The sequence below is a fragment of the Silurus aristotelis genome, assembly GCF_946808225.1.
Source record: "Silurus aristotelis genome assembly, chromosome: 7".
NCBI lineage: Eukaryota > Metazoa > Chordata > Actinopteri > Siluriformes > Siluridae > Silurus > Silurus aristotelis.
Genome location: NC_139580.1, coordinates 4,570,931 through 4,598,038, shown reverse-complemented (window position 1 = coordinate 4,598,038; position 27,108 = coordinate 4,570,931). Strand labels below are relative to the sequence as shown.

The following is a 27,108-nucleotide window of genomic DNA, read 5'->3' as shown; positions in this document are numbered from 1 at the left end:
TCCATGTTCAGACATCAAGAAAGCCAGGCTACCATGCATCTCTACGGAATCACCTCACATATGATTCATTTCCCGTCTTTTATTGACCTCATTTTCTCTTTGCTGCTCGAAAACTTGAAGGTTTCATTCTTCTTAGCACTCCTTTGTACTGATCCCCAAGAGCAAAACAAAGGTTTGAACCTGAAATCGATGGTTTGGCAGTAAGTGAATTGTGTTCTCCATTGAGGCTGGAGAGGAAAAAAACCTCTGTAGGTGGTTGTTTGCAAAATCTGTCGGCTAGCCTTTTCCTGTGAAAGTAGAAGGTTCTTGGCCATGATTCGTGAGCGAATGTATTCGACTCTTTAGCAGCAGCTGGTACTTAGGCTTGAGAGATTTCATTTACATTTAGAGCATTTGGCACATACTTTTATCTAGAGTGGCTTGCAGACGTGCGGTGCTGTGCTCTCATTCAGAAACGTGTCTTCTTGCTAGTACAAATAGGTCAGGGTCTAAAAATGCAGATCCTGGTGATATCATAAAGAAGAAACCTGCATGAGCATGCCAAAGTAGTGCTCCATGAAGACAAAGATTGCCAACAGCAACGTTGTAACCTGAGTGTTTTCCAAAGAGATTACTTATTAATATTAAAGGTGTCTAATAAACCATATAAAGGTTTTTTCATGTTTAAAAAGAACAGCCATATTGAACATAGCAGTCAGACGTGGCTTTTCATCATGGGATAAATAATATAAGTAAACAAGTATAAAGTGCACAAAGTAAGCAGGACTGCCAGATCTCCTGATCTCCACATGTCTGTGTCTCACATTTCCTATAATCTCAGTTACTGAGCCTCAGAGCTGTTACACCACATAGTCTTTGTTGTTTCTTCAGCTTCAAACAAAGATGCGAGCTCGGGTATCAGAGCCCGGCCTTTCAAACACGCACAAACACACAGACTTTTCAAAAGCTCACCAGGATCTGAGGCATTGCGGGGAGGATCTGTGGAAAAGCTGTAAAGGTAAAACATACACTGACACTTCTCGAGTAATGATTACACACTGGGTGTCTGCACTGTTGATCAGGTACTGAAAGAAACTGTATCCTGTAATGTCAGTTTGATCCATTAATAACACTGACAATGATTATAAACCCTAAGAGTTGAAATTCTACCGTCATTGAAATAATTGATTGGGTGAAGAATTGGCTGGTTGATCGATGTGTTAATTGGGTGGCTTATTGATTGATCAATTCATTGTGTGTGTTAAATTTTTGGTTAGTCAACTAATTAGTTTGTTAGTTAAGATTTTCCCAAAAACCGGAGCCATGGACCGATATAAAACCATGGATAATTTGTTTCCCAGGCCACACAGAGAATGAAAAACCTTTTGCTTTAAATCTTTCTTGTATTGACATTGAAGGTCTGCAGAATATTTTATAAAAAAACAAACAAAAAAACATATAAAAGACCATTTCTGCCTACGCCAATTTCCAGCACTTGTCATACATTTATAAATTAAGCTCCCACTGATTCTGCATTATGGTATGCTACAGTTTCATTTTATTCGTTCATTCATTCATTTAATTTATATATCTTCATTTTATTAACGAGCAATTAATGCAGCGCACATTTGTTAGACCATTTTTATTAAAAATGAAAATAAATAAATATCAAATGCAAAATTAGAACCTTCAATGCTACCCACATTTATTGATGACATCCTTTGTTTACTCAGGAGTAAAAAAAAAGATCTTTACAAAAAAGTATTTTTTTTAAATCACTTGTTTTTTATATAAACTTTTTAAATATATTTATAACCTTTGTTTTAATGATGCGCCACGTCTCAAATCAAGCACCAAAATCCGCCATGACGCAACACATCCAGCAATTAAAAACCAACATAGCAAAAGTTCTGTTTGGTGTCCTAATGATTTGTCATTTAAAACATTACTTTAAAACATCTACATCAATATTTTTTCTTCATGCTCTATGTTGAAAATAATAATAATAATAAACATAAATTTGCTTGAAGTATCCGTAATTGTTCATGGCCATGTTGATTGGAGTGTTAAAAACGTGAATAGTGTTCATTTAAGGTACATTCAGAAACACCTAAAAACGTGCGATTAATCACTGCTAATAATTGCTTTTAAATATTAAAATATTTCAGATAATATTTAATTATTTATATTTAAACACAGCCCTATTTATATGCATACTGTGTGTATACAGTGTATACAATTTACTTTTTAGAAAAAATGTATATAAATACTTTTTATAAAAAGTTTCACGCGGCAGCAAACATAGCTGATATGTTGAGATGCTGCCTGATCTCCTGCCTTGTGAGATGTCCTTATCTTACCAAAGACAGAGTAATTTTGGTGTTTCAAAGGAAATTTAAGCTCTTGTCTCGCACCTTTTTATCAACGTCTCCAGACACTGAAGCAGAGCATGTCCACTCTGATCTCCACTCATGAACTGGAGCTTGTTTTATCTATCTATCTATCTATCTATCTATCTATCTATCTATCTATCTATCTATCTATCTATCTCTCTCTCTCTCTCTCTCTCTCTCTCTCTCTCTCTCTCTCTCTCTCTCTCTATCTATCTATCTATCTATCTATCTATCTATCTATCTATCTATCTAGTAATTAAACTAATTGACATCAAATGACTGATTAATTAACTGATTGGTTAATAGGTTAAATTTGATGATTGGGTGACGGAATTTTGATTATAACTGATTGATTGGGTAATATACCATTACCTGTTTGCTGAGTGGATTGCGTAAGTGCTTGGCCAGCTAGTTGACCAGCTGCCTGATTGGTTGACTAGTAGTTAATTGGTTGGATTGTGGTTAATAGATGGATTCAGAGTCTGCCTCATAGATTAACTATATAATTAAGTGGGTGATTTATTCAGTGACTGAGTGGTAAATTAATTGAATCACAGGGCTATTATGATTACTAATCAAGCATATCTAACTCATTTCTTTACTAATTTATAGATTCATGTGGGTTTTAGTTTCTGGGTTTAGTTAAAGTTAATTGGAAATGTTTGACTAATATTTTTTGTTCCTTTTATTTTCTAAATTCAACAATGACTAAATGCTAACCCAGTAAGACCCTAAATATTTCTAGAACAAAAAAAAAAACAACACTATTTCTAAATCGTGTGTCACCATTGCATACGATAAATGTGAAACCTCAAACTGAAATGAAGTCGACACAAGATAAAAAATTCCAAAACCATTTTCTCAATCAGTGTAAAATCTACAGTAAAGTCAAGTTAAAGTGAACTTTATTGTCATTCACCCAGGCAGCAATGTGCAAAGTAGAACAAAACTGCCTTTCTCCAGAGACACTAATGTGCAGATAACATATAACAGTCATCGGCCAAGACAAAAGAGTAATGAAAAACACTACACCATAAATAAATAAATAACACAACAGACACAAATGCAAAAAAGGCAAAAATTTCGTCAGTACGAAGGCTTACTGCACAATAAGTGTTCACATTGTAAGGTTTAGTGCGCAAGTGCCAGGAATGTCAACTGTGATTAAATATAAAGTGCTTAAGTGATGACAATGAATAAATAGCACATGACTAGTCTGGTTAATGCACAAGATAATACTGAAAAAGTGTGCGGTTTAGCCATTAAAGTCGTGATGAATCAGTAGGTACAGTTTGGGATTGAACAAAATTCTCCACATTCTTTTCATACAATCAGATGGTCTGCGTATGTTGTCGTTTTGTTATATTTTTAATTAAATACTGAAACAGAAAAACAAGCTAATTGCATTGTTAGCTAAGCTAATTGCATTGTTAGCTAAGCTAATTGCATTGTTGATTATCAATTGTTTTGTATGATGTTCTATTGTTTTTAACAAGAAAAGAAAATGACTTATTTATCAAAATCACACAATACAAAATATGATCAATGCCATAAAGCATAAAATTTTTCCAATCTAACAATCCTAACTTTAAAAAAAAAATCCTAACCTGGAAAAAAAGTCCTCCTTGAAGCCTTTTGCAAAAAATGATAAACAGGATACAAACTAGACAAACATCTTCAAAGATCACAGAGAATCTAGCAGAAGAAGGTGAAGGGCATGGTGGCCACCAGGGCAGGGAAGAACGTGGCAGTGTGGGGTTGTTTTACAATGTGCATTGCAATAAATTGTAAGAAGAGGTCATGTGTGAGACTCTTATTACCTGTTACTTGTTTTCTGCTTTTGTATAGCACATAATGATTAAAATGAACTTCTCAGAGTGAAGTAAGGATGAAGCTACTGATGGATCTGATGGTTGATCAGCCATTTATATCCAGGTTGTTCAAGAGTCCCACAAACCCACATAACTCAAAGTCAATAAATAAAATTACAATAAAACTATAATTCTATTGTTAAGATTTTCAATTGAACCCAGAACTCAGATTGAGCATGGCTCTTCAACCGGGTGTCTGCTGCCCCTAGGGGTTCTGCAGCATACTGCAAAAACATGGGTAAAAACATACAAAAATTAAAGAATAAATGTTTTAAATATTATAAATAGTACATGAAGTTCTATTAAACTTAAAGCTAATGTTCATGTAAATGTATAATAGTCCATCTGATTGTAAAAGGAAAATGTATAAAACTAATAATCTATTAAAATAAAAAGCAACTGTGAACAACTTAATAAATTGTGATTTTTATTGCATTATATGTTTATGATGCATGAATCTTTTCGAAAGATTTGTACATTTATAAAATATACAGACAATAATGCATGTACAAAAACAACTTAGTTGTAATATGATTGGTTTCTATTAATATCAGTGGTTATGTTTGACACATTTTGTATCGGGGGTCCGTAGCCCATGCCTCTATCGCCCGAAGGGGTCCTTGACCTGAAAAACGTTGAAGACCCCTGCTCTAAATCTAATAATATATGAATATTTAAACAAATATCGGATTATTACACTGATAATCCAGACTCATAACCTTAAAATGGTCTTGTTCTGTTCACACCAGCGTACATGTTGATGTTCAGTCAGACATGTAGCTCTATACTGTATATAGACTCACTGCATGTTTTATACATCTGTGGATACACACGTGACGATGGCAGGCAGAAGGGGGTTCTGATCAAAGTCGTCAGATCAGTCGCTCGTCATCCATTCTGGAAATCAAGGAGTTTGATCTCGTTCAGGATCAGAAAGACTTCACTGGAGCTGATGCAGGACTTCCTGCTCAAATATGCTGTTTCTCAGGAATCCTGCTGATATTGAAACATACGGCAGGAAAACAGACTGTAAAATATAAAAACAGTAACATTCAAAAGTATTGGGACACCTGACTTTCAGCCATATGTGATTCTTTCCTAAAGTCTTTTGGAAATTTGGAGGCACACAATTGTATACGATGCCTGGACGTGGTAACATGACATTTTCCCTTTGCATGAACTAAGACAACAAAAAGCTGTTCCAGCATGACAGTGCCTCTGTTCACAAAGCCAGCTTAATGAAGATATGCTTTGGAAGATCTCCTGCTATAGAGCTTCAACCCTATTGAACACCTTTGGGATGAATGTGAACGCTGACTGAACCTCAGGTCTCCTTACCTTCTCACCTACATCAGTACCTGACTTTACTAACACCATTGTGGCTGAATGAATTTCCACAAAATCTCCACAAATTCTATGGGAACAACTTCCCAGAAGTGTGGAGGTTCATATAACAGCAAATATATTTGAAATTTGATGTTCATAAAGCATGTCAGAGGAATAAGTGTGGTTATAGAAGGACACCTGGGCAAAGATCTAGAGCATAAATCTGAAATTCTCATGTAGAGATATGGTACAGGCTTTAGATTTGGATCATGGTGCTTTCAGATGAGCAGATTTATAGAACGTTTTAGAAGATATTGTTAGAAAATGTTTCCGTGCAGAGACAGGATCATGTTTTTACCATTAGGTTACAAGTGGTAATAAAACTATAATGTCGTTTAGCTGATACGGTTGTACACACCAGCTGAGATCCAACTCAGGAACTTGAAATGAGAGCATAAATATCCTATTATCCAATACACACACTCATACACAAACAAAGGTACAAATTGTTTCTGGATGTTTGATCGTTTTTTCTGGCCCTTGTCCACCAGCGTGAGTCCTATTCTATTAGCCACAGGGACGAGGTGAATAAAGCCCCGGGAAATGCAAGACCCAAAACAAACCCAACCACATTCTGGGAAAAGACATCTGTGGCGACTTCAGAAGCACCTGCAGTACAAGTGCACTCTGAGAATCCAGGCATGGAGCACACTATAAAGTTATAATATAGTTTTAAATCAAATAATGCCCCCATTTTTTTCCCCATTTATTCATTTATCATCCACTTGAGTTATAAGGTTAACTCGAATCATATGAGGCTGATTCAGTTCATGTAAGATTGAGTTGTAGTTTATTAGAGTTTTGTCTTGTGGAATCAAGTCTATTTCAGGTTGCGCCTAGTCATGTAAGTCAAGTCATGCGAGATGGAGTTTTTATCATGTAAGGTGCAGTCGAATTGTTGAAAGGTTGAGTCAAGAGGTTGAGTTGAGTCAAGTGAAGTCGAGTCAAGTCGCATAAGATTGATTTCAGTCAGTAGGTTAAGTTGAGTCAAGTTTTTAAGGTTGAGTTGGGCTATTTAAAGTTAAGTTGAGTTGTAAGGTTGAGTTGAGTCAAGTAAAGTCAAGTTATATGAGGTTGAATTAAATCATAAGGTTGAGTTGAGTTATTTAAGGTTCAGTTTAGTTGTAAAGTTGAGTTGAGTTGCATGAAGTCGCTTGAGGTTGAGTTGAGTCATGTGAAGTCAAGTCGAATGAGTTTGGGTTGAGTCACCTGAGGTTGAGTCAAGTCGTGTGAGGTTGAGTTAATCATGAGTGGTTGGGTTGAGTTTTGTCAAGTCAAGTTGCATGAGGTTGAGTCGTAAAGTTGAGTTGTGTCATGTGAAGTCGTCAAATTGCATAAGGTTGAGTTAAGTCATGTGAGGCTGAGATGTGAGTTTGAGTTGTGTCATGTAAAGTCGTCAGATCACATGAAGTTTGATGTTAAATTATGTAAAGTTCAGTCGTCTTTTAAGTTCACTTCAAGTCATGTGAAGCTAGTTGAGCTAAGACTAGTTTTGTTAGGTTATGTCAAGTTGTAAAATCAAATCAAGTCATGTGATTTTGAGTGGAGTCATGTAAAGTTGAGTCTATTCATGTGAGGTTAAGTAGAGTCGTTTGAGGCTGATCCAAGTCATGTGAGATCAAGTTAAATCATACAATCAATAAAATTCTGCAAAGTTAATAAAATGGCATGTTATTCATCTGAGTTCAGTGAAACAGTGTCAAGTCTGAAATCTAGTGTCTAAAAACATCTGGTCAAGTTGAGTCTAGCTAAATCAAGTCTAGCTGATTTGTGTCTAGTTAAATTATAACATTGTAAGTATTCTATAGGTGAGTCTAATCAAGTCTAAGTCCAGTCTAATCAACTGAAATCTTGTGTCTAGCTGAGTTGAGTCTAGTCAAACAAAAGTCAGAGAGAGAGAGAGAGAGAGAGAGAGAGAGAGAGAGAGAGAGAGAGTTGAGTCGGGCAAGGAGGTCTTTAGGTCCGTGTTTTGAAAATCATCTCGATTTATTAGTTTACCATCCAATCATTTTAGTTTAGTGTCCGATTAAGTCAGTTTATTTACTTTATTGGTTAATCATTTCAGTTTGTCAATTCAAGATTAAAAAAGAAAAATGTTCATACTACACAATAGGAATGCATTTATAATAAAAAAAAAATATTTATATGATGGACAATGTCCACTCTTAAGTGTTTTACACTTTAAATTGAATTAAATTGAAAACACTATAAATGGATAAATCACCACACTGAAATATTGAACCTTTGCACGAGCGTCCTGGCCCTGCATCAGCAAACCATTACAGTATGCTGCAGTAGACAAAGTCTTGTATTAAATTAAGCACCTTCTCCTCCCTATAAGGCATTAACAGTATCTAATAAAAAAAAAAACATGTCATGGTAAGTTTGCTAGCATTAACTATCAAAGCCAAACCTGCTAAAGCTAGGCTAGTTACTGTTTAGGTGGCTAATTTTAATGAATAAAGTTAATTTTAGCTAAATGTAATAGGTTTATGGTATTTTACTTAAAAAAAATAAATAATTATTAGCAAAGAATGTAGCATTCATCATGCATGCAGTCTGAACTTTAGGCCCGTGTTTTGAAAATCATCTCGATTTATTATTGATCTTTCTTTGATATTTGCATTTTTATATAATGGTGGGTAGATGGCATAAGGCCATTAGGGCTGAGCCTGCATCTTGTCTTTTATCAGAGAGCAGCAGGTATTAATGGAGATAAATGGCTCTTTATATGAGCGAAAGTGAGGCAGAGATGAGTTACCTCACACTGTTCCAGTAATGCCTCTGTGTTGGGTTCTTTATTACAGTTCAGTCAGCTTCTACACAAGGCCACCAAGAGTATATTGTTGAGTCCAGTTACAATCAGCTTTCCATCCATCCATCCATCCATCTATCTATCTATCTATCTATCTATCTATCTATCTATCTATCTATCTATCTATCTATCTATCTATCTATCTATCTATCTCTAATATATATTTATGTATATATCTGATTCTGATATCTGATGTTTAAGAAGTGCATTTTATATGCATCTTGATTCTGCAGTCTTACTCCCACTATTAGATTTTCTCCTTGTGTGCATTTCTTCAACACGGAAAATAACAATATTTAGTACTGTAGCACAAAAGAAGAGCACAGAACACCTCTTGGGAACTGGGAAATATGTGAGCTCCTACTGATTTATGGCATTTGGCCTAAAAACAAATTTGTCTAAAACAATGCAATGTTGTTGTATCTATAATGTTATGGTCACCTTTCCACACATTGAGATCATCAATCTTGCAGGCATTCAAGTTTTTTTTTTTTTTTTTAAGGCTGAGATCATGACTGATAATCATATTCATTATTTTGTGAAAATAATCTCCAAAGATGTTACATCAGGAAGCTGTGTGACTGTTACATATTGCTCTTTTTAATGCCTTTTATACCAATGCAGTTAACAACTACAATAGTTTATATAAACGAATTATTATTCATTGTTTAACAGTATCAATTTTTTTTTTCATTTAATCTATCTATCTATCTATCTATCTATCTATCTATCTATCTATCTATCTATCTATCTATCTGTCTGTCTGTCTGTCTGTCTGTCTGTCTGTCTGTCTGTCTGTCTGTCTGTCTGTCTGTCTGTCTGTCATTCTACATATGCAATCGTTTACATTTACATTTACATTTGCGGACTTAGCAGACGCCCGTGTCCAGAGCGACATACAAAAGTGCTTTGAGTCTCTAGCAATGAATAACTCTACACTGGCACAATAGATTACAAACTTAATATAAATATAACTCTTAAAAAATAGAAAGTGACAGTTTTACCTCTGACTGTTATAAAGCGCTGACACTGGAGACTCCTTCTCTAACTGTAAACCATTTATGTATAAACTCCTGTCAATTGCAGCTCTACTACTGTCTGAGCTGCTGTTATGGGATATAAACCAACACCTTCTGACCAACCAGATTCAACCTGAACAGTGATGTAATTTGCAAAACAGTAACATAAGCAAGTTAATAAAATAATAAAATATTTTGAAAACCGGACTTTTCCATTTTTTTTATTTTTATTTGTGGTTCTCTTAAATTTTACTCCAAACTCGGAAGCACATAACTTTATAGAATGTCTTCGGATGAGGTAGCTTTAAATATCATGGAGACCCAAATCTGTTCCAGCATGACAATGCGCCCGTGAACAAAGCCAGCTCTATGAATATATCTCCTGCTCCAACCCTAGTGGAACATCTTCCCAGAAGAGTGAAGGTTATTAAAACAGGATAGGGGATATAATAAATAGAAAATAGATAGATCATATCATCGAGAATGACCAAGTGTTGCATGCTTTTTTGAAAGACCCATTGTGAGAACATAAGAGGCTGATTTTCCTGAATAAAGGGAGCTGTAGACTATTCGAGGGGTTCATCATGGAAAGAAAAGCAGGAGTTAGAAATTACAAGAAAAAGAAAGGAAGGAGAGACTGTCCTGTTTTCGACCCATCACTTGTTAATTCCGTCCCACAGCTACCTTCTGAAAGGAGGCAGAAATTTTGGAATGAATTTGCTCATTCGTTTTTAATGAGTGAAAACTGAGTCAGAATTTCAAACTCATTGTCATGTGACTACCCTGCCTTGGTATTAGCTCGATTCCCATAGTAAATCCCATGAAGAACAGCGCAGAGGCCCGACCAGAATACCAAGAGGATCATAACAAACCTGCTGTAGTTCCCTCAGTTTTTTGGGGGAAAGAAATTAGTAGCAGTTTTGTTACGCATGCTCATTTTATTATAATTCAGAATCCCAAACTGCTTGTGGTACATATTTGTTTTGCCTGGTGGGAAAAATTGAATCTCCTGTAATGATTAACAGTGTAAAAGAGAAAGTTTAGCAGGAAGCTGTGTTATTGACATGGTTCTTTGACGTGCTGCTGGTTTTGCTCCACATTCATGAGCCTCTGGAGAAGATGCAGTCGTTTATCCTTTTGTTCATCTTTGAAGAAAAAAAACCTCGAACACTGCAAACATTACAAAAAAAATCTTTGACTTCTGATTTGCTTTTTATAAATATTATATGGAGCAAAATTTTGTAGTGCAAATTATGCCCTCGAACACATCGTCCCTTCTGACTTATCACATTTTGACATATTGTTTCTTTCTTTTCTAGATCTAAGTGTGCTGTTCGAAGCCTGAGATCACACTGTGAGAGAATGTGTACAGGATCTGGAAAGGAAAATATGTTTTGTTGCATTAAACCTCATTCGTTTATCCATCCATCTGTCCATTCATTTATTCTTATCAATTTAATCATCCATCCATCCATCCCTTCATCTATCCATCCATCCATTCATCCATCCATCCATCCATCCATTCATTTATTCACTCATTTATTTACTCATATTATCAAACCATTCATCACATTGTCCATCAATTTGTCCATTCATCTATGTGGACCACACCACCATCCATCCATCCATCCATAAATCCATCCATCCATCCATGCATCCATCCATCCACCAACCAATCCATTTTTTTATCTATTCATATATGCACCAGTTTGCCCATCCATTTGTCCAGCTATCCATCTGGCCATCTGTCAAACTGTCCATCCATCCATCCATCCATCCATCCATCCATCCATCCATCCATCCATCCATCCTTTAAACAATTTGATAATCTATGTGTCCAACTCTCTGTCTGGCCATCCATTTATCTGTCCTCCCATTGAACATCAATACATTCATCCATCAATACATTCATCCATCTATACATCCATCTATACATCCATCCATCCATCCATCTAGCCACATATTTGCCCATCTATTTGTATGACTACCCTTCTGCCTATCAATCCATTTGTCTTCCAATTTGTTCATCCATCCATGCATCCATGCATCCATGCATTCATCCCTCTATCTATCTATCTATCTATCTATCTATCTATCTATCTATCTATCTATCTATCTATCTATCTATCTATCTATCTATCTATCTATCTATCTATCTATCTATCTATCTATATACATTTGTTCCTCTACATTTCCATCCATTGATCAAAACATCCACCTATATATCTACCCATCCACCTATACCTTTATTTGTCAATCCATCAGTTCATCCATCTATTTGTCCATCCCTTTATCCATTTATGTATCCAATGTTCCATGCCTCTATCCTCCATCCATCAGCAGTTACTTTCTTAATTAAATATAACTCAGAGCCAATGTGCATTTGCAGTCACTTTGTACTTGCATTTGATTTCATGTTTTTTATAAATATTATATGGAATGATATTTTGTAGAGCAGCTTACGACTCAAACACTCAAACTTCCTTCTGGCTTATCACAATTGAACATATTGTTTCCTTCCTTTCAAAGCTTCAGATCACACTGCAAGGGAAAGTGTACAGGAACTGAAAAGAAAATTATTATTGTTAGTTGTATTAACTGAAATGAATTTATCCATCTGTTTGTCCATCTATTCGTCTGTATCAATCTATGCATCTTATCATCCCGTTGTCTAAGATTTCTTCTGGCAACCCCAACATCTATCCATCCATCCATCCATCCATTCATTAATTTATCCAAATGTTAATTCACCTGTCAATCCATTCATCCGTTCACCAGATTGTCCACCCATTTGTTTAATTATCTGGTCATTCATTCATTAGTCCTTCTATTTGTCTATCCATTTGTCTAGCTGTTTATTCAACTATCTGCCTATTCGCTCATTTACTCATCCATCCATCCATCCATCCATCCATCCATCCATCCATCCATCCATCCATCCATCCATCCATCCATCCATCCATCCATCCATCCAATTATCAATCCATCTGTTAATCCATCCATTTATCTGTGTATCCATTTAACCATCAATTCCATCTTTTTGTCCATTCTTCCATCTATTCATCTTTTTATTCAAGCATCCATTTTCCATCCATTCACCAGAAATTATTATTAGTTCTATTAACTTTTATTCATTCATCTCTTCATCTGCCCATCCAATTATTTCAATTAATCAATTTATTAATTACTTTTTCTATCTATTTGTCTAACTATCCTTCTGTTAACCCTACCATCTACACCATCTATCCATTCAACAATCAGTCCTCCATTTGCCCATTCTTCAGTCTATCTGTTTATTCTCCTATCTGCCTATTTGTCCATCCATCCATCCATCCATCCATCCATCCATCCATCCATCCATCCATCCACCCATTTATTTGTCCATTTTTTCTTTTTTTTTATTCCTTCATTAATTTATACATCTACATGTCTGCCTGTCTGTCCACCTATCCATTTATTCATTCATTCATTCATTCATCCATCCATCCATCCATCCATCCATCCATCTAAGGCAGCAGCAATTTCTTAACTCTGAGCCAATTTGCATTTATTGTAATTTACACTCACATCTGGTTTCAGGCTTTTTTAAAAGAAATATTATAGGGAAAGATATTTTGTAGTGCAAATCATCTCCTCACACACGTCCTCTCTTCTGCCTTATCACAAGCCGACATATCGTTTCGGTCCTTTCTAGATCTGAGTGCGCTTTCCAAAGGCCAAAATCACACTGCGAGGAAATGTGTACAGTGGAAAATTATTATTAAATATTTTTTTTATAATATTATTAAGTAGTGCTTTAGTACACTTACTGTACACCCATATCAGCACCAGGATTCCTGTCGGTTAAATCCAACGTCAAATTTTAGAACCGTCACAGAATGTGGAAATTGACAAATACCAAATGTTGTTCTGTGACTAGTATTTAGTTTTTCATTCACCTTTTGTATTTTTTTGAGAATTGAAAATTCCAAACGTTATAAACCTTGAATTGGAAAAGCTGAAAGAAACTGTAGCGGCTTGACGAAGCTAAGCTGCTCTACTGATTAAATAAATTGCATGATTTAAAGTGAGAAAAGTGTGAAATGATTTGCATGCTGTCCTCTGTTAAGTCCTGATTTTCAGAAAGGATACTTGTGTATAATAAACATGCTCATTTCCTAACAAGCTTAGAGTTCCACACAGGTAAAATTAAATGACATGCCGTCACCATTCTGTGTGTCTGTCCACCACCATTAAGCCTTTTAGGGGTTATTATGCTATTTTTAGCCTATTCTTTGCAACTACGGGTCGAATACAAGAGGATACAATAATTCATCAGCGTTATTCCTGAGTCCGGGTGCTCTGGCCTTAACACAGAGGTGCTGTGGTCCACTATTATACTCCATTGTACGCTATATTTGCTCAGTAACTGTGATGTATTAGTGGGCGATGTCCATCCATCACGATTGCAGACATATGCTATACGCCTCCTCGGAGCCGTACCGAGTGGAGAGTGCGTACCTTTGTGATCATAAACATAATGAATTGGCTGTAAGTGTCAAATTTTACAGTGCTGTGTTGAGGGAAAAAAGCAGCCTCATTGGAGGATTCATGTGTATTCATAACAGATACGAGCATGCAGTGATGCATAAACATTACGAGGAAAAAGTGAGACTGATAAAAATAAACAGCAAGCAGGGGAGGAGTGAAGCATCCATCCATTTACTTATCCATCTGTCTATCCATTCATTAATTCATCCATCTATTTATCCTTTTTAGCATCCATTCTTAATTTGCTCTGTTTTTTTCCATCCATCTATTTGTTTATTCATCCTTTGATCCATTCATTCATTCATCCATCCATTTTTCATTTATTCAGCCATCTATTTATTTGTCTATATAGCAATCCTTTCAGTTTTTCTATTCATCCATCTGTCCCTCATCCATCCATCCAACAATTTGTCTATCTATACTTTAAACCATTCATTTATTCATTTGTCCATTTTTTTTCCATCCATCCATTTCCCATAAATTCATTTTCCATACAACCAGCCATCCATTTATTTGTCTATATAGCAATCCTTTCAGTTTTTCTATTCATCCATCTGTCCCTCATCCATCCATCCAACAATTTGTCTATCTATACTTTAAACCATTCATTTATTCATTTGTCCATTTTTTTTCCATCCATCCATTTCCCATAAATTCATTTTCCATACAACCAGCCATCCATTTATTTGTCTATATATCAATTCTTTCAAATTTTCCATTCATTCATCTGTCCCTCATCCGTCTATCCAACAATTTGTCTATCATTACTTTGAACCATTCATTTATTAATTTGTCCATTTTTTTTTCCATCCATTTCCCATAAATTAATTTTTCATACAACCAGCCATCCATTTATTTGTCTATATATCAATTCTTTCAAATTTTCTATTTATCCATCTGTCCCTCATCTGTCCACCCATCTGTCTATCCATCTATTTATACCATCCATCCAACAATCAGTCCATTAGTTTATCTACACTTTGATTCATTAATTTATGCATTTGTCCATTATTTTATCCATCCATCCATTTCCCAAACATCCATTTATTTGTCTATATTTTAATCAGTTCATCCCTCTATTCATCCATCCATTCATCCATCCAAACCAGCAGCAGTTACTTTCTTAATTATATATAACTCAGAGCCAATTTGCATTCATTGTCATTTTTAGTCACAGGATTCTCCAGGTCTATTTTATTTCCCATGATGCCTCACACCTAAATGAGCACATTAGCATTTTTTAATCATTTCCCATTCACACCTATGCAGTGTGTTAAACAATCCAGGGCTGCTTTATAACGCATACACTAGGCATAAGAAATTAAATGAATAGTTTAAGAAGTGCATTTTATATGCATCTTGATTCTGCAGTCTTCCTCCTACTATGAGATTTTCTCCTTGTGTGCATTTCTTCAACAGAGAAAATAACAATATTCAGTACTGTAGCACAGAAGAGGAGGATTTTAACTCCTCTCGGGGAAAAGGCCTTCTCACTGCCAGAAAACAGGTTTTAATCAGACTGGAACAAGAACTAACATTCCTGCATTGTTTTAAAAAAGTACAAAAATTACAGTATATATATATATATATATATATATATATATATATATATATATATATATATATATATATATATATATAAATAAATTTTGAGTGGTTTGAAGGTGTTGATTAGTTTCCAATAACAGCTTTATATGTTTTCTGATATTACAGTTACAAATCACATTTCCATGAATCTTTCTATAATTGGTTTAATAGGTTATTGTTTCCATAGTAACTGCTTCTTTATAGAAATCTGTACATCGGATTCTTTGTAAAAGTAGACAATGTGTCAAGTGGATATATGATGAATTCTGGAATAAAAACTCTTTCACTGAGGTAGACATACCTATGGGCAAAGGTTTGTGGACACCTAAGCATACGATTTGTAAGTGCTTTTTGAACATCTCATTCCACATTTAGTCTACATTTGCTGTTTTTATACAGTGTATATATATATATATATATATATATATATATATATATATATATATATATATATATATATATATATATTTATTTACTTGTTTTTTTTTTTTCTGTGGAGATTTGTGGAGATTCATTAATCCACAAGGGTGTTAGTAAAGTCAGAAACGATAGCAGGAGATCTTCCGCTCCACCCTATGTAAAGCATATCTTCATTTTGCTTTATGAAAAAGGGCTGGAACAGGTTTGGGTCTCTCACATCAAATTAATGCCACTGCTCCAATTAAAAACGTCCTGTAAAATTGTGTGCTTCTAACTTTGTGGTAACAAACGGCTGGAAAACTCGGGTGTCAAAATTCTTTTGTTTATATCGTGTCACTTACTGATTTTGGATATTATTAAATTATGTAAATCAAATCAAATGATACTTGAATCAGGTTTTCAATGTAACAGTAAATACAATGTATTGTTAAATATCAAATATTATATAATAGAAATAATGCTAATGTAACATGTACACTAGATGAACAAAAGTATTGGGACACCATTGGGATACATCATCTACATCACATCAGTACCTGACTTTACTAACCCCATTATGGATGCATGAATCCCCACAAAATCTAGTGGAACATCTTCCCAAAAGAGTGGAGGTTGTTAAAGGAGCAAATGGGAACTAAACGTGGCCTGGGATAATCAAAAAGCTCAGGTTTCCACAAACATCTTATCCATATAGTGTACATACTGTTGGAATAAACACTGATTGACTGTTTTCTATATTAATAAGTCTCTATTTGAATGCATGATGTAGAGGCAAATACCACAAAATCTCAAAACTCTTATAGCACGATTTAATCTCGGTGTGTGATTTGGAGCAGCAGCTCATTGGATTTCTAGGAAATGGATAAAGAAAATAAGTAGTTTGATCCATTCAGTCAGTTTTGCTCTGCAAACATCAATGACGGCTTGAATTTGTCAATTCTGAGAAGTGACCATGGTATAAAGGGGATAATCCATGACTAGGTGTGAGGTCTTACACCATTCTAATCCTCTGTGCTTCCCCTCCGTCATGCATTATACTCATGTAACACACCATGCCCTGGATACCTCCAATGAGATTACATTACAGGACAAAAGGAAAGAAGAAAGAAAGAAAGAAAGAAAGAAAGAAAGAAAGAAAGAAAGAAAGAAAGAAAGAAAGAAAGAAAGAAAGAAAGAAATATATGTCTAGAAAGAAAGATAGAAAGAAAAAGAAAGAAAGAAAGAAAGAAAGAAAGAAAGAAAGAAAGAAAGAAAGAAAATAAGAAAGAAAGAAAGAAAGAAAGAAAGAAAGAAAGAAAGAAAGAAAGAAAGAAATATATGTCAAAAAGGAAAGAAAGAAAGAAAGAAAGAAAGAAAGAAAGAAAGAAAGAAAGAAAGAAAGAAAGAAAGAAAGAAAGAAAGAAAGAAAGAAAGAAAAAAATATATGTTAAAAAGGAAAGAAGAAAGAAAGAAAGAAAGAAAGAAAGAAAGAAAGAAAGAAAGAAAGAAAGAAAGAAACAAACAAACAAACAAACAAACAAACAAAAACAAAAGGATGGAAAAAGTAATAAAAGAACAATTAAAACAAATGTCAAAAATAAAATAAAGCTAAAAAGGAAAAAAAGAAAGAACAAGTGAAAGAAAAAGAAACAAACAAACAAGCAAACAAACAAATTTAAGAATTGAGAAATGAATAAAAGAAAAAATAAAGCAAATGTTAGAAATAAAATAAAAATAAAAAAGAAGGCAAGAAAGAAAGAAAGAAAGAAAGAAAGAAAGAAAGAAAGAAAGAAAGAAAGAAAGAAAGAAAGAAAGAAAGAAAGAAAGAAACAAACAAAGAAACAAACAAAAAAACAAACAAACAAACAAACAAACAAACAAACACAAATAAAGAGAAGGATGAAAAAAGTAATAAAAGAAAAAATAAAACAAATTCCAAAAATAAAATAAAGATAAAAAGGAAAAAAATAAAGAACGAGTGAAAGAAAAAGAAACAAACAAACAAGCAAACAAACAAATTTAAGAATTGAGGAAGGAATAAAAGAAAAAATAAAGCATATAAAGCACATAAAATGTTAGAAATAAAATAAAAATAAAAAAGAAGGCAAGAAAGAAAGAAACAAGAAAGAAAGAAAGAAAGAAAGAAAGAAAGAAAGAAAGAAAGAAAGAAAGAAAGAAAGAAAGAAAGAAAGAAAGAAAGAAAGAAAGAAAGAAAGAAAGATATAATGGCCTATAATCTGATTTCATAGCTTCATTTTCCAGCTCGGTTCTTATGGCAATAAAACGCTTTTTATTCCCACACAATTAGCAACAATTTCTCACTGATATCCTTTGATTTATTTCTTGATTTAAATCGATTATTAAATTATTATTAAGTTATTAATACTGAATTGTCATGTATCACAATAAGAACAATCATCTGTGATGAAAGACCGCTGTCCTGTTTTTATTATGGTGTTATTCAGATCATTTCTCTAAAAATACAATAGATACGACCTTGACATTTTTATTGAATTTTGAAGTCAGGGCAAAAGAAACGTCTTTTATAATTTTTTTTTCCTTTACAAACCGAAATACTCATAAACAAACCCGCGTATGATTCGAAATGGCCGAGAAGGTCAATAATCATCGAAAATAAAGTGTTTATACTTCGCACTCTTTGAAAGATGATTGCTGACACTTGCACTGGCCGTAGCCATTTATGATAACGAGTGCACCGTCGTTGTGAGTCAGCTCATACTCGTTATAGGGCAGCTGAGTGGCCGGATCCGCCATCGGTTGCCTTTCCTGCGTCCGGTTCGGTTGCCTGTTCTGAATGGTCAAGCAGTGGTGGCTTTGACGTACCGAGTGCGGGCAGCACTTCCACGAGATGTACACAATGAAAATAATGAGGAAAAAGAAAAACAAAAGTGCCATGGTCCCCACGATTATCGTCTGATTTTGTACCATGTTGTCCATTTTTGCTGAGTCGTCTGTAACACCTTTTACCTCGTCTGAGGTACTATCCATGGTAGTGTATGGATTTTTCGAGGTTATGGCCGAAGTGGTGAAAATGCTAAAGCTCCCCAAATTCTCTGCATAGAAGTCCTGCGTCGGTGTCTGCATATTTCCAAACAAGGGTCTAGTGAACTGTTGGGGTAACGTGGCCTCCATCGTGGTGCTGGTTGGTGGTTGTGGTGCCAAGATGTTTTGACAGAGTTGGAATCCATGAACTGCATCAAGTATTTCCTCGCCCTGTGTGTACTCAGGGCTGTGACAGAGAATGGATTGTTCCCATCGGCCTTTAAACTTACTAAGCCAACTGGCCAGGCTGCAGATTCTGTTGGTACATTCCCAAAGGTTGCTTGATAACCCGATGGTGTTCAGAGACTTCCACATATCCGTGGTTTTGGTATCAAGGCTGGTCAACTTGTTGTTATCCAGTAGAAGAACTTTGAGGTTTGGTAAAGTTTCAAACACCTCAGGGGTTAGCATACGAATCTCATTCCCTGTTAAATCCAGTTTTTCCAGAGTGGTCCACTCCCACTCCATGGTAGATGTCAAATTGTTAATCTTGTTCCACTGCAAATAGAGGAACTGAAGGGTGACGAGACGTGGGAAGTGGGCAAGGTTGATCTTGGTTAAGTGATTGTGTTCTAAATGGAGTTCTTGTAGCTTTATCAACCCGGCGAACCCGTTCCGAGCCAGGCTCCGAAGCCGGTTGTTGCTCAAACCGAGGTACTCAAGACTCCAGCAGTCCCAGAAAGCCCTGACAGGCATAGTCCTCAGTAAATTGGACCTCAGGTGAAGGATCTGGAGCTTGCGAAGCCCATGGAAGAGCTCGGGCTCCAAAGCGGTCATCTGGTTGAAGGATAGATCCAGGATTTGCAGGTTGATGAGGTGGATAAAGGTTGTGTTGGGCAGCTTGGCGATGCGGTTCGAGCTCAAGTTCAAGTCCTTGAGCTTGTAGAGCCCCTGGAAGGCATCCTCATGCACGGTGAGTATTTGGTTGTGGTCCAAGTGAAGCCACGTTAGCTGGGTGAAGCCGAAGAACTGGTCCGGTCTCAGCTCGTCGATGCTGTTGTGCCGGAGCGAGAGCCCCAGGGCTCCTTTGTCGACGCCGTCTGGGGGCGCCAAGAGTCCCTGCGTGTCGCAGTAAAACTGCAGGTCCTCGCAGCGGCATTTCTGAGGGCAAGCTGTGCATGACGCAGGAGGGAGGCACAGGAGCATGCTGATCACACAAAGCGCTGCTGGTGCTTGTCCCACCAATGGCCACCTTGGAATAAAAACCTGAGTGGGTTTAAAGACAAGCAGAACGGATCTCAGGGCATGAGTGTGTATGTATGTATGTATGTATGTATGTGTATGTAGGTATGTGTGTGTGTGTGTGTGTGTATATATATATATATATATATATATATATATATATATATATATATATATATATATATATATATATATATATATATATATATATATATATATATATTTATATGTATATGTATGTAGGTTGATGCAGAACTTTTTTCATTCTCATAATATTTAACTCATTAACACTACTTTCTTTCAAATACCCAAATGCCAAACGCATGCATTATTAATTCAATGTTTCTGCTCCGAAATCTGTTGCTCATTTGCAGATATCTGGTTTGAACCCCATTTCTATAATCCACTTCACCCATTCATGTATATTTAAGCTGCATTTGAGATTCATATCTGACTGACTTTATCAGCATCTTTTCACACATCCTCATCATCCTCAAATTTTTTTTTACAGGACTGTTGTTTATTTATTGTAGTCTAAATCACAAGTTCGAATGACAGGAAAATAGAGGAGACGGTGCACAAAGATACGCCGTCGATATTTAAAATGCACGGGTGGTCTACTCCCTCGGTCTCTCCTCTTCACCATTCACTATCCATTTTCTTTTCAGGTCCATAGCGCACGTGTATCTATACGAAAGCGTGCACTTACCCATTCTTTTGTGAACATCAGTGACTGCATTCAACTGTCGTTTTCTGCAGACTTTTGGAAAAGCCAGACGAAGGACAAATCCAAGGGGAAAAAAGCCAGAGCGAATGCAAAAAGAATAAAAGACACAGAGAGCCTCCTGGTATGAAACAAATTCAGAAATTCCATGGTGTGTTTTTTTTTTTTTGTCCTGAACGATTGCAAGCTGCATACGGCGAAGTGTTGTCGACCATCCGTGCCGTTTATCCCTCGCTCGCTGGCTCGTTCTGGCTGGTGCTCTCTCTCTCTTTCTCTCTCTCTCTCTCTCTCTCTCTCTCTCTTATTCGCACTGCCTCTCCACTCCCTTTCTCACTCTCTTTCTGCCTCACACTTGCAATATGCTCGCCCGTTTTGCTTCACTCTTTCCTCTGCATTTTTTTTCCCTCGGATGCGTCATCATAAGAATATTGATCAGTTCACCTTGTTGGGTGGAAAATCACAGCTAAAATGAACATTGGACATTTCTCTCTATCTCTCTTTCTTTCTCTCTTTCTAATGCTCTGTCTCATCAGCTGGTCTCTCATTAGAGATGCGTGTGTATTGCAGCTCTGCCATCCTGTGGAATTCATTTACATTTACAGCTCTGTTGGGGATTCGTTTGAATAGCCGTCGCTACAATTGACTATAAAACCCGTTTCTAATTCTTCCCATCAGCTCCGGCTACACTGACAGATTTATTTTTAAATAGACAACGTTGTTCCTTTTTTTTATTCGAAAGATTACCATCTTGCAGCGTTGCTGTGCCACAGTTCCTCTTTTCCATGTATGATCCTGGTTACTTTCTTTGTGTGATGTTATTCTATTATTCTATTTCCTCACTGTTAAATTGCATTTTTCTTTTTCTTTTCACACCCAGAGGTTCTGGGATCTGCTTCAGGAAACCACTTTCTGAAGATAAATGAAGGAAAAGTGTATTCTGTCTTTTTTCTGCTTGGTTCAAATTAAGCAGGAATTAATGGCATCCTGGTGAAGCCGACATGAAGGAATAAAAATAGCAGATTGTCGCTCAAATTAAAAAGGTAAAATTTGCCAAGTGACTCTATAGTAGCTGCGACCGATTCGTTCATTTTGAACGAGTCTTAAATGTGACTCCGGAGAACGGTTAGTCTCGGAGAGTCATTCGTTCATTTTCTACTGGATGCGCATCAGCAAAGCATCGTAAAATCTATTTTAATGTACAAGAAGACTATCTACAAGAACCAGAATTGCGTAGTTTATTTTATGAGTCCTCTGGTTCGAGTCGTTCTTCTTTTAACTAAACGACTCAAAAAAAGATTTGTTTATTTTGATGATCTGATCTTCCCATCACTACTCTATAACAAATAAATTGAAAAACCATCTGTGCAAGATAATGCATGTTTCTATTATAAAATCTGTGAAAATGGAATAAGGTTAATGTATCTGAAAGTTTTTTAGTGGTTTAAGCATTGGACTTTGGATCTGAAGGTCATAAATTCAAATCCCAGCCACACCAAACTGACACTCCTGGGCCCTTGAGCAAAGCTCTCAACCTCATAGCTGCTTAGTTAAATTGATGAGATAAATGTAAATTTGCTCTAAATAGGTACATCTGCCAAATGCCATAAATATTTATTTCTTCTTTTTTTTTTTTTTTTTAGCATGTACAATAATGTTCACATCTTGCTATGCCAGCATTAGCATTTGTGTTGAGTGGCCTTGGTGATGCAAAAGTATGACCTTCTGTCTGTCAAGTTCTTTGATGATTAGGATTTTGAATGGAATAAATTGATTGCAAGTTGGTCGTGGTAGCGAACTTTCTTAAACACATACAACATGTGGATGTAATGCTTTTTTGACGTTCCTTTCCATTTAGTTTTACGAGAGCCATGTTCCTGCTATTGCTCTATGTTTAAGAGAAAATCAGACTAAAAACATGCCACTTTATCCTGTAGGAGCTGTTTATTTTTTCAGATTTTTTTTTATATAAAAAAATATAAGATTTACTGTATTTTTTGGCTTAATTCTATTAAATAGCCAAATAAATCTAATGACCTGGCCTTTGACTACTGCACAGCATTGTATAGACGTATGTCTTTTCTTAACTCGTATTTGACATCTTTTTGACATCTGACTCTTTGATATAAACGTCACTAGGTTGTGTATGTAACCCTAGTTTCCTGAGGGAACAAGAGCTGTGTCGAAAACGCTTTGGGAACGGCTCATGTTGTTCACGCTCTGAATCACGTGTAAAATCTGGCGAATAGACAGTTAAAAACCAGGAGGCTACAAAATGGAAACGCTGTGTGAGCGAAATTAGCTTCTGAAAAAAGGAGAAGGTAAGCGCTGCACAGATGCAGGGAGTATGGCCCGTTGACGCAGCTCTCGTTCCCTCAAGGAACTAGGATTACATACGTAACCTAGTGATGTTCCCTTTCAGGAACTCAAGCTGCGTCGAAAACGATTTGGGAACAAGTGTCCAATCATGCCCTCTACTGGCCAGTCCCTGCCAGGTGTGTCTGAGCACCACCAGCGTGCAGGACAGAGGAGCCGGGAGTGGCTCTGATGTCGAGGTTGTAGAACCTGACAAAGGTCAGCGGGGTGGACCAGCCCGCAGCGTTACAGATGTCCTGGAGCGACACTCCAGTGGACCAGGCCGTAGAGGCCTCTATACCCCGGATGGAATGAGCCTTAATTTTGAAAGGAGTGGGAAGACCAGATGACTCATAACACAGACAAATGGCATCCACAATCCATCTACTGAGCGTCTGCTTATTAGACGGAAAACCTTTCCTGTGAGGGCCATAGCAGACGAACAGCTGCTACGACTTTCTCCACGGACTTGTCTTGTGGAAGTATGTGTCCAGTGCTCGATTTTGCTTTCCCTGGTTAGGGGCTAGGAAAGGAGGAGGGCAGAATGCCTGCAAAATGACAGGTCGTGAGGGAGCATACCCCGTTCTGGGGTAAAGAATAGCACTGGCCATGCCAGGGGCAAACTCCAGGAGAGACGGGGCCACAGAAAGAGCCTGTAGGGAGAGTGCATAGCCATGCGGCTAAAAAAATGCTAACAGTTGACTCTCTTGAGAGCCGACTAATACATCGGCTGCGTTTTGGAATTCTGCTTGCATGTAAAGTTAATGGCTGCACAGATTCACACACAAAGCGCTTACCTGAACAGAAAGAACCTTGTGTCGCTCCAATCGCGCTCCCATTTTGTAGCTTTCTGGTGTGCGTAATGTTGCCCTCCAATAACGTCACGACTGCCTATTTGGCAGATTTTACACGTGATTCAGAGCGTGAACAACGCGAGGCATTCCCAAAGTGTTTTCGACGCAGCTTAAGTTCCTGAAAGGGAACAAAAAATTCAGAGCTCTATAGCAGGAGATCTTCCACTCTATGTACACGGTATCTACATTGAACTGGATTTGTGTACAGACACATCATGCTGAATGGTTCGGGTCTCCTAATTTAGGTGAAAGTTTTTTTGCTTCCAAATCATATAACAATTATATAAAAGTCAGGTGTCCAAATAGTAATGCCTGTATTTATTTATTTTTATATAATTAATACATTTTTACTCACAAATTTGGAACATCTTTTCTTGCTTGTCATATTTCTCGCAGACGTTCGATTAGCAACTTCTGAATGTTCTTCATGTTACCAAAAAATTTAACAGACTTGAATCCAAAATCCATCACATGTAAACACATCTTCCACTTATTATATATACAATCATCAGGTGTTGCACTTCTAGTGTGGATAACACATCAACTCTATGGTAGTTTGTCCTTGATTCACTATTGTTTGCTTTATATACCATATCAAAGTTATAGTGCAGATTAGCGCAGTACTCCTACCCTCCAGCAGAGGTCAATGTCAGCTGTATTCTAGTCATTTTTTAAATGTCCTTTTTACTTTTTATTTTCTTTTTTTCCACTAAATAAGCTCATTATTTAAGTATCAGTCATTTACTCTCTGTGAAGTCTTGCTATCACTCAAGTTCTGAGCTGTATTTTTCAACATGAACATTGTTCCTTTTGAGAAGCAATTGAGGATTAAGGATCTTGCTTAGCGGTGGAAGCTAGTGGTGGTGGTGGTGGTGGTAGGATTCAAACCCAGGACCTTCTGATTCGAAATTCCTTGCACTGAACTACCACTTTTGATGTTCGACCTCTGATTTCTAATCATTGTTGGTTTTGCAACTCAATATTGGATTGCAATCAGTTTCGCATGTTGTTCCTAAACTTTGTGTTGTGTTTCGTTTACTACAACAGGCAAATTATTAACTTAGATGCGTTCTTCTTACAGTTTTTACAGTTAAGAGCGTCTGCAAAATGGCGTAAATGTTAATCGCAAACAATCATCAGTTTTCCTTCCTTTCCCCATTAAATATGGAATTCTGTTATTCCATAGGTTACGGCTCATCACGTGCTATACGATATTGATTTTTAAACTTTTTTTTTATTTCACCATAGAGTCGAAATGACAAACTACAGCAGATTGATATCAATGAATCCCTGGTGTCTCTTATTGTTGCCATGACAATGCAGACGACTGAATGGACTTACTGAATGGATATAACGTACTGTCTGGCTTTTCGACTAATTCCAGACATGTTGCAGACTGCATTCAATCAAACTTTTTTTTAGGGTCATTGAACTTAGGAAATGAGGCTACTGGCAATAATGTATGTGTGAGGAAGAATAAATCTGCATGTCCTTCTTCTTTAGATTATTAGACACGCTTTCATGTGTCTGTGGTTCATAATTTTACTGCATCATTGATTGGCTGGCACTCTTTAGAACCAGCAAACAGATTTGCATAATAGGCATATGACATAAAAAGATAATCATCTAGACTAATTGTATTTTTGTCTACAAAGTAAAATACTCTTCACTAATGATAAGTCAGAGCTGGTGACTTTAGTTTTTATTATTGATTTTACATATGACAGAGTTACTGTACTTAGATACAGTTAAAAATGTGAACTGAATAAAAAGTTTGTGTTAAATAAAATACGATGAATCATAAAAACAGCAGTTTCATAATAATAAAAAAATACAAATTTATTGATATAAAAATGATGCCACAAGATCATAAAAGGACTGTGAATAAATCGAATTGATTTCTGGTATGCTGCAATTATTTTGCTGAAATCATTTGAAGTTAAAACAAAATAAAGTTACATTTAAAATCATTTTGCACATCTTAATAATAATTTTCGCATTATTAGATTAAATTTGGTTTCATTAAAAAAAAAAAAAAAAAAAAAAAAAAAAAGGGTTCCCCTCATTAGTCTCATTTTATCATTGCTTTAATCGCAGCTTCACTCTGTTGCATGACAGCTACACAAGGTGGTATCAAAAAGTTTCATGTCTAGTTTTGTAAAACACCAACAGATGGCAGCACAAGGCTGCACGCACAGTCACAGGGAGCACTGACCTTCATAAGTAAGTGTGCCAAAAGACAACATCCTGTGTACATCAGGCGTTACCACGTCTGGAATGGAATTGTGGAATTGGGCAAATCTGCCACAGAGACGCTTCACATGATTTAGCGATGATGCAGCAAGTCGTCCGAGGTGTTTTGATTGGAACGTGTGCTTCAAGAGAGGAAGAACATCACCGGAAGATGACAAGAGATCAGGGAGACCTCTGGCGGTAGCCTTTTTGACACTGTTACGGAGATCTGCCGTGAATTGCAAAATGTTGCTTGACACAATTAGAAAAGAAGACTTTCAGGACAGAAGAGGCAGAAATGCTGGGAGCAATCTATTGCTGTGCAAGTGTACTATTTTGAAGGTGAACGTGTGTGACATAGATAAATACAACACTTTTTTGTAAACAAAGCTAGCCTTGAAACTTTTTAATAAGGTGTAGACTAGTTTAGACTCATACTGTATAATCATTAGTTTTAATCTAGGTCTCAGTGAGACAGAGTACATCGAGATTATTATCTGTAATCATCTCATTTACAATAAGTGCCTTGGGTGCAAGTGATCTAATGTTTAAAAGATCAAACTTTAGAACTTTTTTGTGTTTGCTTATGTAATGCATACCGTTCACCAGGATCCTGAAATCCCTCTTTAAGATCAACATTTGCCTCAGTCTGGTGTCGTTCACTCCTGCATGGAAAACAACAGCTCTGAAGTTTTCGTTCAGAATCACAGGAACCTGCACAG

At 36.3% G+C, this 27,108-nt stretch overlaps 1 protein-coding gene and 1 long non-coding RNA gene across 2 annotated transcripts in view; one reads left to right on the top strand and one right to left on the bottom strand.

The window, feature by feature from the left end:
• Nucleotides 1–27,108, top strand: part of LOC310729203 — a 228,737-nt gene that overhangs the window by 13,479 nt on the left and 188,150 nt on the right. The window lies entirely within an intron of this gene.
• On the bottom strand, nucleotides 18,300–21,489 carry LOC310729083 (leucine-rich repeat transmembrane neuronal protein 2-like). Its single transcript, XM_083547101.1, has 2 exons — nucleotides 20,934–21,489; nucleotides 18,300–20,248 (listed from the first exon to the last, which is right to left on the bottom strand). The coding sequence occupies exons 1-2, from the start codon at nucleotides 20,961–20,963 to the stop codon at nucleotides 18,623–18,625; spliced, it is 1,656 nt and encodes a 551-aa protein (XP_083403227.1). The 5' UTR covers nucleotides 20,964–21,489; the 3' UTR covers nucleotides 18,300–18,622.